The sequence below is a fragment of the Chelmon rostratus genome, chromosome 16, assembly GCF_017976325.1.
Source record: "Chelmon rostratus isolate fCheRos1 chromosome 16, fCheRos1.pri, whole genome shotgun sequence".
Taxonomy (NCBI): domain Eukaryota; kingdom Metazoa; phylum Chordata; class Actinopteri; order Chaetodontiformes; family Chaetodontidae; genus Chelmon; species Chelmon rostratus.
This window is the reverse complement of record NC_055673.1, coordinates 6826084-6840046: the sequence shown is the minus strand read 5'-3', so window position 1 is coordinate 6840046 and position 13963 is coordinate 6826084. Positions and strand designations below refer to the sequence as shown.

The 13963-nt window shown below is 43.4% G+C and overlaps 3 protein-coding genes across 3 annotated transcripts; 1 reads left to right on the top strand and 2 right to left on the bottom strand.

Moving 5' to 3' along the window:
* Nucleotides 1–1799: 1799 nt before the first annotated feature.
* Nucleotides 1800–7262, bottom strand: cdca8 (cell division cycle associated 8). The gene is made up of 11 exons (XM_041955820.1): nt 7197–7262; nt 6763–6855; nt 5932–6060; nt 5604–5644; nt 5430–5505; nt 5215–5282; nt 5001–5083; nt 4804–4902; nt 4313–4442; nt 2732–2818; nt 1800–2611 (listed from the first exon to the last, which is right to left on the bottom strand). Exons 2-11 carry the CDS (start codon nt 6851–6853, stop codon nt 2576–2578), a joined length of 840 nt encoding a protein of 279 aa, XP_041811754.1. The 5' UTR covers nt 6854–6855; nt 7197–7262; the 3' UTR covers nt 1800–2575.
* Nucleotides 7263–7400: 138 nt separating this feature from the next.
* c19h1orf109 (c19h1orf109 homolog (H. sapiens)) lies at nt 7401–11727 on the top strand. Its single transcript, XM_041954877.1, has 4 exons — nt 7401–7825; nt 8182–8361; nt 8446–8564; nt 9484–11727. The coding sequence occupies exons 1-4, from the start codon at nt 7557–7559 to the stop codon at nt 9522–9524; spliced, it is 609 nt and encodes a 202-aa protein (XP_041810811.1). The 5' UTR covers nt 7401–7556; the 3' UTR covers nt 9525–11727.
* Nucleotides 10407–11096, bottom strand: LOC121619289 (claudin-4). The gene has a single exon (XM_041954876.1). The coding sequence runs from the start codon at nt 11094–11096 to the stop codon at nt 10407–10409; it is 690 nt and encodes a 229-aa protein (XP_041810810.1).
* Nucleotides 11728–13963: the final 2236 nt, after the last annotated feature.

Below are 13963 nucleotides of genomic sequence, written 5' to 3'. Positions count from 1 at the left end.
AAATCAATGATTTGAAAGCTATGATGTGACCATGGCATCGACAAACAATTTCACATCCCCCACACATTCAGACAGCATCAGCATTCAGCCGCGTTTCCGGCAGCCCAGTCGGTGTATGTGCAGTGTTCACTCTACTTTTGGCTCTGTTCTGGTCCTCACCTCAATTCAACATTTCCAGCTCTTACAGCAGCTAAAAGGTTCACAATGTTCACCAGCTTGTCACTAAGTTTGCCTGCCCATGTAATCTGTTGATCAGAGCTTTCTCGCTGAAAAACAGCTGCCTGCTGCGACGGGTAATGGGTTTGATGAGTGAACCAAAACAATGCGCTCAAAGACACCAAATGACTCTGTAAAGATGAGGGGAACTGCAAAGTCGGATTATAATACTATGTGGATTTGGAACAATTTGTCACTCCATTGTGAATTTAAAAATGTTGATTGGTGCAGCTTTAAAGGCTGCTTTACTGAACTAATTTTGCATGAATGTGCTGCTTTAATGGTCTCAAATTCTTTGGGCTGCTGTAAAGCAGGCGAATAAAAGGCTGCACAGGCAGGATGCTAATACAGGGCTGCTCGCTCAGTGTTGAAGCATCTCTGCACTGTGTCTTCCTCCCACTATCTCAGGTTCCAGTCCCTCATCCTGAACATCTCAGCAGATGATTTATGTAGCAGTGTTGCTCTGTGACCTCAAAATCTGCCCCATCCATACCGCACCTGTCACTGCGCCACTGCCTGCGTGCTTACTGAAAACCAAGCCATCCGTGCAAAATGGCAATTTTCCACCCACCTAGAGAATAAAAAAAAGGATCCAATCCATTCAGAGGCAAAACGAGGAAAATTCTATGATATGTTGAGCAGGTGCGCGAGGGCTTGGTGCTCAGCTAACGAGGGAGCTGAACTGCACGCACCGCTGACCACAACATCTGTCGTTTGTAGGGATGCAGAGTTCGGTTTTTACCTCTGCAACACAGTTTGCACAGCGAGAGGCAGCAGATGATAAAGCACTTAAGATGGATACAGATGGAAGGGAACAGGCCCGGCTTGAGCTGGGGGCACCGAGTTCCCATGCTGTGGCTTGGTAGCATATGATGCATGAGAATCCAGCAGGACAAGCAAAGAGTTACGCATGTCTGTATGGGCCCAAGGTGAGGCCCGGTCTAACCCAGTTCACCATCCCAGGTGGAAACCCTAACGAGCTCATCAGGCCTAACGAAGCCTAACAAGCTACTAATTGGCAGCGTTATGATGTCCCCGAAGGTCAGAGTGCAGGTTTCTGTGCCAGCAGCGGGACAGGCTGCCACTTCCTGCCAACAGCACGTCATGTGACCCACTAATGTCCCTGTGTGTAAACAAAGTCATGAAAGGACACGAGGAACTTCTTACATAAGCAAAAGCAAGAGTTTGTTAAACTATAGAGGGAAATTACATAGAAAGTAAAGTGGAAAGCTCTGGTAGCAACACTGACACAAATTTACATTTACAAATGTAAATATGCAATAAGTATATTCAAACGCCAAAACTATGATTTAGTGATGTGTTCTTACAGCGAGTTATTGAAGAAGAAGATTGACATGGTCTCAATTAGATCTTTGGTCAGTTTGGCAACAGCTTAGCACAGGAGGACAGGACACAACCAGCTAAGGCAGAGCAGTTAGAGGAAGAGGGTCTGACTAAACCAGGCAAGCAAACTCCGATGGTGAACTGCTGCCACCTACTGGTCTACATGCAAAGGTACAGCTTGGTAAGGATGCACGTAAATGGGTCCACAAGAAAAAAACCTATCCAGCCAACCGTACTTATACATAATTACAGCATTTTAATCAAGCTACTCATCCACACTCTTATCAACATATATACAGCATTTTAATTCCAAATAAACCATATCACACAAATTTTGAGCTGTGGTAAAAATCCTTTATCAGTTTTGCAGGCAAGTCGAGGAGGGATCTATGTACAGTAAATAAGGTTCATATTTGCACAATAACGTAACTGCAATCTGATTTCTAGAAACATGGTGGGATTGCTGATTCAACGATAAGGACATTAAACACAATAAAATGTAGGATTAGAGTGTACTTACAAAACAAAGAATGAACAGTAAAACACATTTGCAGAGTTCAGCTCTGCCAATAATCTTACCAGTTTTACAGGCTTGTAAAACGAGCAAAATCCAGACTCTAGAAGTCTGACCGGTCAGCAGGAATAAAAGACTGGAATAGAACTAAAATCGCCCAAGGATTAAGCCTAATGCTACAAAGGCAGCAGAAAATACCCATATAAAAATGAAAGGTGAAATAAGTAAGGCTGTTAACTCAACTATCTTACAAAAGGAAATGAGTAAAATAGCAGTAAACGGTAACGTAACACATTTAACCAACATTTATACATTTGTCAGCTTTTGTTGACTTGAAGAATTTCAGTGAATGTGTTGGGTTTAAAGAAAACTAAACCAAGTACAAGACCGACAGAAGATGGTTTTCTTCAGAACCTGTGTATGTTGCATCTTTTAAAAAAGCTTTAAAATAAAGATAAAATTTCTTAAAAGCAATGTACAAATCAACAGCAGACCGCCGAGTCACTCTGACGTCTCACAGAGGGTTGTGAGGCGATTCTGTGGGGAAGAAGACAAACGACAACGATGAGGATAAAAGACATTTGCAAATATTTACAAAATCTTGTGGCGTAACAGTGATACTGCAGAAATGTTGTCCTACAGAAGTGATCAATATACCTGCAGCAGCCGAATGCTCTTCAGAGCAGTTTCATCCAGGAGTGACAGGTCCACTGAGTCCATCTGACTGGCCAATAGCTGAATGCTCTGGATCAACACATTACAAGACATTAGGATGGTAAATGAGCCCGATCAATCAGTCCAATACAAAGTCTTATCAGAAGTCATGCAACCAGCTCTTACGCAAAATAACACGGGCCTAACACACACAGACAACACAGAGAAATACTTCCTCAGCATGATGTAGAGGGTTCTTATATGTTATGTAAGGAGTTACAATTACAGACAAACCCATTCTTCTATCCCAGTGACAATAAACTGATCAAAAAGGGGTCTTGATTTCTTGCCCAGAGTTTCTCCAGCTTTAAGAGTAAAATTTAAGCCCTTTCAAGGAACTCAAACCAAAAACTTCAGAAGCCTTTAACCCCATATCTGAATGGTTACTATAAATACAACTGAGAAAAAATAAGATTTAAAGGATAACTTTCGTTTTTTTACAACCTGGCCCTTATTTCTAGCATTAAATACGACCATTTACTTACCCAGACAACTTTGGTGGCATTTGGAGTCGTTTTGAAGAAATTAGCCCCAGAGGAGCGGCGCGTATATCCGTGTAATGCGAGTACTCGGGGCATCCATGCGCAGCCTCTATATAACACATAATCTGCGGTGAAACTCGTTCATATTCCAATATTTTGTTATGATATGCTGGTGCTATTCCCCTCTGAGCCTGTGGTGGCATGTTATCAAAATCCGGCGTCTCTAGACAACTACCTCTGACGTGGATGATGTCATTACCGAACGCCGCGTGCTGCGAGCAGCCAGCCACAACACGGCTGACTCTGCGGCGGTCGGCTACGAATACGCAATAACGAACCATAGCTGTGCCAAACTACAGCTAAACTAGCCGACCGCCGGCTCAGAGGGGATTAGCACCATCATATCATAACAAAATATTGGACTATGAACGAGTTTTGCCGCAGATTATGAGTTATATAGAGGCTGCGCATGGATGCCCCGATTACTTGCATTATACGGATATACACGCCGCTCCTCTGGGGCTAATTTCTTCAAAACGACTCCAAATGCCACCAAAGTTGTCTGGGTGAATAAATGGGCGTATTTAATGCGACAAATAAGGTCCAGGTTGTAAAAAACGAAAGTTAACCTTTAAAGAATTCCTTTATATCCACAGCAATCAATGTATATTGTCAGTTTGTTTACTTTACTAGTTGTTCATATCAACTTAAATTGAATACTGTATGTTGATTTTGACTATTTAATGCTCATCAATTACAACTAAGAGTGTAAAAATATAACAGTATTGTTTCAAGATTTTTGGTTTACTGGATGTTGATTATGATGAAATCAAGCATTTTTCAAGTATATTTGAATTCAAGCATATTCCTAACCTTGAAAACCTAAAGGTTAAAATCAAGCACTTTCCAAACTCTCAAGATTTGCAAAAACACTGCTTGCCAAGAATCTGTCCTTTGTTGACATTCCTGGTAAAAACAATTTGTAACGTGAATAAAATATTCTGGGATCCAAAAGAATGAGCCCAGCTGACTGTGGACTCACCTCTCCGTTGCCGATGGGAACGTTGATGACAATGTCCTCATTTCCTGCTGCGATGGGGGAGCCGTTGACTGAAATGCTATAGACCCTCTCTTTGTGGCGGGGAACTCTCACAGCGGGGGTCTTAGGAAGCCTGAGGAAATGAAGCACGTACGGTGAGCTTCCTGAATGCCTCGCTGTGGATAATGTCTCCAATTTCAAAAAGAAAACACAAGATCCATGGGAGTAAATTGCACTGGTCGCCTCATTACAGCAGCATCTCAAATCACTGAGCTGGCTGCAGGAACAAGCCTCCAGTGGCCATAATATATAATGCTCCTACAAAGATGTGAGATCCACTTGCAGATCTTTATTCATTTTATTTGGGTAGAGTAGTTTAAACCCATCATTACAGACTACCCCACTCCAGAATATTATTGGAAACAGGAAGAATAGTACAAGCATTTTAACATAAAAACTGATGCAGTGCAGCTGTAACTATAATGCTTGCTTACCTTGGGTCAAAGCGTGGGGTGACAAGGGGGGTGGCGCCTATCATCAAAGAAGAATCCAGCATACTCCTGGCAGGAGTGACCAGCGGCTTCCTGGTCGATCTGAATTCAGGCAGAGACATGTCAGTATGATTATTGGTTGATTATTGGGCTGCTGAACTTGAGAAAGGAGTAGACAAAAAGAAAGGCAGCGGTCTTACCGTCTGATGGAGCTGTTCTGCTTGCTGACTGACAGCATCTTTGCCCTTTTGGATGTCGTTGGAGGCTTTCTTGTTGCTTTCCCCTGAAATAGGAATAAGCAGTTTAACACTGTAAAGAATAGCAATCATCCACTCTGTATATTCGTGATCAGTGACGATCTCCAACACTGAGCTGGGTTTTGTTCCTCTTTTACCTGCTTAAATCCACCATTACCTTTCTCATTGCGCCTGGGGTGTTTTCATCCTCTGAACTAGATTTGGCTCCACCTTTTTTCTTTGAGGCTGTGAGTTGGAGACAAAATGAAAAGGGTCAAATCAACTTCAAACATGTGCTAGTTTTCCAAACTTGAAATCCTTAACTGGATAGAAAGAATTCGGACGTGTTTAGTTCATCCCATCCACAGTAGTTTTGATGACGTTCAAACATACTTTTCTTGACTGATTTCAGAAGCACTGCGTGGTCCTCAGCCACAACGCTGTTAACAATAGCAGCTTCCTCTTCTCTCTGCGTGAATGTTTAGAACAGAAAAGGGAGTTTAAGCCAAGGAGATTCTGGAGCTGGTGAAACACTGTGAATCATGAAAAAAAATATCCTCAACTCACCTTTGAATTATCCACTTCTGGGGATGCTGGTTTCTCAGGCTCTAAAGAGAGAACGATATGTGCTTTTCATTTAATGATGATTAAAGGATAACACAACCTAGCCTTTTCTCATTTTACACAATACACAGATCACCAGTGCATTTGTTTTACAGTTATCAGGGCAAGTGTGCCTAATTTTTACAACTACATATAGCATGTCTCATGAAAGACAAAAATGTAGCACCAAATGCCAAAAGCCTCGGTAGCACAATTGCAACATTTCTGAAAACAATGCTTGTGGAACCAGGATTTTGGTTCTAAATGTGTGAGAGAGTCTGTGTCAACTTACTGCAGTGCTCCATCCAAACTGTTTGCCTCACAGCCTTGGGGAGCTTAATCAGCGCCATGTTGTAGCTGTTGTCAACATCTTTCAGCAGCTGGTTGAGCTTCTCTTTCAGCTGTACAAGTCTGGTATTCACTGTGAAAACACAACAAGTGTTGTTGTTGATGCGACCGCGTTGCTACCCATCAGTTTAATTGTAAAAATTGGTTTTGAATTGATGAACTACATTTGTTGTGTATCTGTGTAGTTGCATCAGTACTCATGCAATGCAATAATGTATTAGCTGGATCAATAAATCAGACAGCCTGATGCTATCACCTCATTTCAGCTTAATACAGATGCATCGATTTCAGCATATACATTACATTGGCCAATAAGTTAAAAGAAATTGCACTACAGACAGGTCAAACATGTGTTACAGAGATAGCGTCGCCATAACAGTTTCTATCCATATCCTGGTCATGACACGAAATTCAGGGGATCCTCAATGAATAAACAAAGAATTGTTGGCAGATATAGTTCTAAATAGACAGTTTAATATTTATCTTATCTTTTGCTCTCAAATGTCACTATCTGTCATACTCTGCAATAATATCACATTCTGGAGGGGGCATTCTTCATAATTTAGGGTGATCTCACTGGTAATGGTAACGTTACACTCAGCAACAGACAGCAAGCCTGCCTGGGACTGGCGGTGGATGTCAATCTCCAATTAAGTCAAATAAAAACTATTTATGCAGCATATTTCAGAGGGCACTGAATAGCAAAGTGGCGTGTATACTGAGCAGACTGCAGTGCTCCCTAATCATAAGCAGAGTATATTGGTACAGTATTCACCCTCGCTGTCGAAATCCTCCAGGAAGGCTTCCAGCTTGGCCGTCTTGGGGTTATTTTTACGTTGTTTGGTGGTCCTCTTCCTGGGAGCCATGTCTGCACAGATAAGCAGCGGAGAGGAAGTCAGTTTACCCACGCTTGACAAGACGAGACAGTGATGTTAGCAGGTTACAATGTGTGGCTTCAGGATATAACAGCATCCACCATTTAAAGAAAAAAAAAACCGCCGACATGCGGCTGGCTGACAATCGAGCTAGCTAACGTTAGCGAGCTAACAGTTAATGCTAACGTAACTTGCTCTGCTAGTTAGCGAGATCACTTGCTTGCCCTATTTGGCCGACTGGCTTTATTGTCAGTTCCGCTCACGTGCATAAACATTTAATTTAAAAACCCTAAAGAATATGAGATACATATTTTAATAGCAATTCATTAATTACCTGATTAATTATGTTTTTCTTCCTCGGACGCTCGACTGCTCCCTATCTTCACAAAGCCGTTTTCAAAAATCCGCGCGGGGAGGGACCACACGCACTGTCAGCCAATTAGAACGCGTATTTGCGTTGCGTCGAGAAAAAAATGGTTCTCGGTCAATCGTAGCACGTAACGTCAGTTTTTACGTCAGAAGAACGGAAGTGGGGTTCGTCAACATGGTAGCAATGTGATGTCCGGAGAAGCTAACGTTACCACACTTCAAACGCTTACAGAAATCAACTTCGGGATCCGTAATAATTTAAATACAAGGGTCCATTAATTGCTCACACTCGGCTTTGGTTTTGTGGTCACCTGATGCGCCTGAAATGTCCAAACCTGCAGTGGCTTCTCTCCATCAAGCACTGAGGAAAAGCTTTCAGAGTCTTGAAAACAATCAGAAAGTATGGAATAGTGTGTTGGCCGACTGCGGCCCCCTGATTGGGTCCCTCGGGAATTTGGCGGAGCAGTCGAGAGCCCTGTCCAGCGTCCGTCTGTCCAGCACACCGCTCAGAGTCTTTCCTGACCTGGAGGAACGCCTGCGTTTCAAGCTCTTAGAGGCCACGGATACTGTACTGGGCAAACTCAATGAGAAGATGTAGGTAACGTGGTAAATAACATAAATGAAGACTGTAGTGATGATGCACAGGCTTTTTCTGACTGATCTTTCCATGAGATGTAGCCAATAATAACACGTGACGTCTATTTTTGGGCATCTAGTTGATGTGATTGGTTAATAATCATTAATTATGACAGCAGCCATACAGGGCCCAGATCCCCAGAAAAAGCAGAACCACTATGTGTCAGTTTTTTGTAATCATTTGATTAGACACATTTATTTCAGAACATGCTCTCACCTGAGCACCACTTCAGCTAAAATATTCAGGTTTTTAAAACTAGATTTTGACACCGGGCACCTAGCTCCTTCCATTGATCCCTCCCTCCTTCCCTCAGGTCTTCTCTGCAGTCTGTCAGAGACTCCATGAGTAACCAGGTCTCTGCAGTCTTCCAGCTCTATGAGCAGAACACAGACAGTCTGGATCTGCTCACTGTAACCCAGCGCTCGGCCACCACCCCGTCACTCTCTGACATGCTGGAGTGGCTGCAGGATGCCGAACGTCACTACCGGCAACAGTATCCTTTCTGTCCGTGTTTGCATTGGGTTGGGTTTGCGTTCTGTTCGGGGTGTTTTTTTTTTTCCTCAACTCGAGTGTGCAGATTTCTGAGGAGGAAGACTCTGCTGCAGACTCTGAGAGCAGAAGATCTGTCCCTTTTAGAGTCCGCTCCCAAAAGATGGAAGTCCCTGGAGTCTCCCAGTGCAGACGACTGCATCACAGGTAAAAGTGTCTTATAAAATGTTGATAACTTCATTGTAATGTTCTCTTCAAATAATGCACATTCGTTTTTGCAACATATAAACAGTTATAACACATACTTTCCAAACCATTTGTTATAGTCCGTACTAAAATAGTTTAACCACTATCAGGCATCAGGCTTTTTTTTATTACCATAGATAATGAACCTTGTGTGCCAGATGGTTTGCTACACAGAACCATCTGGGAAGAAATACTCGAGTACTGCCAGTAGTTCCTCATAGGATGCTGATTGGTCCGCACCGCTGTGGTTTGGCCACAACATCACAACTTAAAGCCCGGCAAGAAGGTTTCTTGGCTTGTGTGATCTTGCATGATATTGCACGATCTCGTGTGGTCTTGTGAATCCAGCTACGTGAAGTCATGTAAAGATGTCTTTTGTGTAGCAACAGGAGGTTTGACAGCAATATCCTTTTTTTTTTTTTTTAGAATTCTAGAACAGAAACAACGTGGCAGAAATGTCAGTTTTAAAAACGCAAACAAAAGTAGCTAATTATTTATTTATTTGTACATATTGAACACAATATAGCATTGTTACCAAACGTAAACTGCCAGTGTTGTTGTTTCATATGCGTCACACAAGCAGCAACGGTCATACGTGACTTGAGGTCATGACATCATCATTTCCCAAGTGATCAGTTTTACATGGACACACAGAAACTGGAGTTTTGAAAAGTCTGCACTTTTTCTTAAAAACCCAAACAGAATTTGGTCTAATGTCAGTTTATATTGCTTATGTTTCAGTCAAAGCTGACCAGTGCTCACCAAAATCTGTGATAGCTGTCATTTTCTTTAGCAGTTAGCGTGAGTCGTGTGGGTGCGTGTTAAATATATGGTGCTTACGATCTGTCGGTAAACTGATTACTTCTCCGTATTCTTTCAGATACACTTTGCAAAGTGTCCTTCTTTATGGAGTCCCAGTGAAGAGAGTAAAAGCCACTGTGAAAGAAGTGGAACTCTGATCCAGCCTGTGAATCTGACTGCATTACTATGAATGAGAAGAGAAGAGCAGGATTTGTTCAAGGGATTTTGAGAAAACACACATGTATTCCTCAGATGGACGCGTTCAGTGTTGATGTTAGGAAAAGGACTGGAATTTGATTTTATCGTGCAAATGTTCCTACATGATCTTGAATGGGACGTGTGTGCAAGTACCAGACTTTATGCGGTAATTCAAGAGGAAGAGGAACTCACAACTTTGCAGAACTGTGCCCTGCTCCACACAAAAAGGACCCTGTGGCGTCATTTCATGCCTGATTGATGACTCAGTGAAAATCACTGCATGACAGTGTTGTCTGTGACGAATCGAATGTATTTTTGAGAACAGCGAGCGCACACAAGCATAAAGACGGTTGCAAAACACAGTTTGTGAAGCACGCTTTAACAAACCTGTTTTATTTCACACTCGAGGTAATGACATCGTCAGAGAGTAACTGCGTGAGAAATCACTGCAATCGTCACATCACAGGCCATCATAAAAGCCATCAGCACGGTCATACGCTATAGTGAATGCTGTTGATTTGACAGCACAGGCAGTGGGCTTTCTTCAGGCTCTACTATAAATCACAGTGCAATAAAAGTCAAATTTCAAACACACACGGATGTTTTTAAGTACTGAATACAAGTTTAACATTACAAAGATATACAAAATAAGCAAAATATACGTTGAATATAATCATAAATATATAGATTTCAATTTATAGCTTAAAATTCACAGACCTAAAACTTGAGACGGGGTAAATTTAAGAGTTTTTTAACAGCATCCCACTCTTTAACTTCCTCTCAACCTGTTCCTTCCTCCTCTTCCTATACATACTCCTTTAAAGGCAGACTATTAGATGTGATGGGTTTTGGGGGATCTGGTGCTGAAGCGGGTGAATTTGCAAAGCTCCGGCCGATGTAGCCCCTGCGGTACCTGCCGCCCCTCTCCATGAGGGGGCAGGTGCTGCTCAACACGGCCCCACTGATCATGAGAATAACCGCTGCTGCCCAGCCCAGATAAATAGCCTGGCCCAGCTCTCGTTTGTGCATCAAGGGCACGTTGGGGTTGTAGAAATCCTGGACCACGGTGTTAGCAGTCCAGGAGACGGGAATCAGCACGCACAGGCCGGTCAGAATGAAGAGAACCCCGCCCGAGAGCGCGATGCCCGCCTTGGCCCGCCGGTCGTCCCCGGCGCAGGTGGTGCACTTCATGCCGCAGCAGGACACGGTGCAGGAGAGCCAGCCCATGAAGATGGCCAGACACATGAGGGCGCGGGCCGCCTGGATGTCCGGAGGCAAGGCCAGCATGGAGTCGTAAGTCTTACACTGCATGTGGCCGGTGGTCTGGTAGATGCAGTTCATCCAGATGCCTTCCCACTTGATCTCTGAGGTCAGGATGTTGCTGCCGATGAAGGCCGAGACCTTCCACTGGGGCAAGGCCGTGACGGCGATCGCCATGATCCAGCCAGTCACCGCGCAGGTGAAGCTGATCAGCTGCATGCCAGTGTTCACCATGGTGACCTCCTTTGTGTGGCTCCTATTTGTCGTCTGCAGCCCCCTCTTTGAGGAGATCTTATTTTCTTTGTTATCCTTCTTCTCGCTCTTTAAAGTCTACTCCTTTGGTTTACTTGCCCGCTTCCTGTCCGGCTTGGTCAAACTTCCTACGGTCTTTGCCCCAATGTAACTTTGTCAGCAGCCATTTTCTTCTCTTTTTCTTTTCCTCTTCAACATCAGCTTGCTGTTTTAATTCCACGTGTCCTCAATTCACAGCGTTACCCAGAAGTGATCGCTCGCTTTCTCTCGACGGTCGTCCGCCTTTCCAAGAGGATCAGAGGCTTGCACACTTTCTCCTCCTTTTCATTCCTGAGTTTGAGTCAATGCATTATTGACTGCAGCCACCTGTGGCAGCCCGCAGAAGCAGGATCGATCAGGCTTCACCGTCCAGGCCTGTGGATGAAATGGATCTCAGCCAGGCTTTATGTATCAGAATTTCTTTTGCTGCTTCCTTGGCTTCAGCTCTGGTTCAAACCCGGGGGGGGGGCAAACTGCAGCGTATTTCAGCGTCACAGTCGTGGTTTGGTGTAGCCTTACCTACATGGATCAGACTGATATAACCTGATACTTGGATTCGAGGCCAATGCTGCTGTGAGTGTATCCTGTCACAGCAGGGTTGAAATAGTGATGCTTGATTACACAGAATAGAAATCAGCCTCGTTTTTTTTTTTACCTCTTCGTCGACAGAAATCCTGTTTAGTCCTCACAGAATAAATGAGACGAACATCCTGTAGAGATGAGCAATGAGTCAGTCAAACGATTCCAGTCACTTATTTGAGCAGGTTTTTTAAGGATTTGAATCTGTGTCTGTAGTTTTAAAGAAAGCACAGGTTTCCAGAGGAAAACAGCCAGCAGGACTCTTCATCACACACCGCTGCGGTTGCTGGCTGAAGTGTCTCCTTGCTGACAATAAACGGCGCTGAGGTCCAAGCCTTGACGAGGCCACTTCAGCTGCTTCGCCCTCCCCACAGCCGCTTCCTTTGGTAGCAACGCAGCCCAAATGGGTCAGTGTGGTTCCAATAAGGGTATAAATAACAAATCAAGGCCGTGTGGTCAGACTTCTGGGTAAATACAGCTTCAGTTCACTCCCTCCCATCTTTAGCACCGCTGTTGACAGTCAAACCTGCGAGAGCAACACTGAACCCCAGGAAAAGAAAAAAAAAAACCCAGCGAGAGGGAGAGGGCAAAAGAGGGTGAGACAACAAAAGGAGGGAGGGAGGGTTGGATGGATGAGGATGGAGAGCTGTCCGTAGGTGGATCAGTTAACACAAAGACAACATGGAGGGGGCCTCTACAATGAGGATTACACACTTTGTGCTGCTTCGCACCGCTCTAACTCACATGTGTTTTAAAGGAGCTTTCACAAAAACTCGCCCTTTTTGTCTGCAGTGAAAGGGAGAAGCCGCCTCACAAAAGGGGCCATCGGGTTGTTTTTTTCTCTAACAACAATTATGGTTGAAATGCTGAAAGTCCACGGGAGAAGTACACAGGTCAGAAGTTTAAAAAAAAAAAAAAGTCACGTGCGATTGCAAGCAGTGTTGTCCGGACAAAGGAAATGACAAAACCCTGAATTCTTAGATTTTTTTAATGTACATTTTTTTTGTTTCATGTCATTTCATTAAATTGTGGCTGAAGCATTCACAGTCTGAAAGTGGCAGGTCCATACTGGGCATTCATTCAGGTTATTATCAATATACTGTTAAATGAACAGCTAGAGGAGTGAAACAAAAAGAGTAACAGACGGATCTGACAGCACCTCTTTGTCTTCATATTCAGAAATGTCCCTTCTACCAAAGACCGCTCTCGCTCCATCTGCATTACTCTGAACCTTGGTGTGCCATTGTGCCGATGAATTAAATATCATGGCATCAAGATCTGTGGTTCGGGTTTCCTTTCTTCTGTAGCCTCCGCTCTCCTTGGTAACGGTGGTCATGACAACTGGCCAGGACACAGGAAACAGGAGAGGAGAGGGGATGATACACAAAGGGAGGCAGAGGAAGGTGACACATACCAATGATGGCTGTCCAGTGTGACACAGATGTAGGTGTTTGCCTATAGTGGTCCAATACTGAAGTGTAGTGAAATTACATTACAGGTAATGCAGTGCAGCCTGGTATTGGATGCAATAAGGAGAAAAGGTTTACAGTTTCACTTTATTTACATATTCATGGTAATATCACCACATACAATGGGGGAAGATGAGCTTTGTTCCTGTTGAATGGCATTTTACTTGCAAAAATAGTGAATTCCCTCCTACCAGTGAGGTCATATCAGCTGACTCCATGACCTCTTTTACCTGAGGCAGCAGGACGGGAGGGAGCCCCAACACAGCAGCCCTGGATCCAAAGGAGCAGGGACAGTGGAAACCATCTTTTAAATGTTTTTCTAGACAATAATCATGTCAGGACTTGACTGTTAAATCTAACGTGAATATTACACATTTAGTAACACATGTTTATGGACAAATGTGAGATAAAATACTGTTTTTTTTAATGCATTAAATTCATTCTGCTTTCTCAATAGAAGTTCAGCCAGCAGCAAGGCTTGTTTATACTCCTGTTTGCTCTTGTATTTCTCTGTTACATTGGTGTCATGTTTTTTGTGTATTAAGGGCTAAAAAAAAAAAAAAAAAAGGCCTGAGCTACTGTATGTAACAAAACCTTTAATGTTGTCATGTGCTGTAGGCACATGCTGTCTCAGTGTAAAGATGACCTGACAATCAAGGTGAGGAAATGAACAGCTCATTAATGTTTTACTGTTCTCAGTAATCATGTGATCCCATTTACCCTGGTAAAGAATGCCATCTAGTGACAAAATAAATGCACACA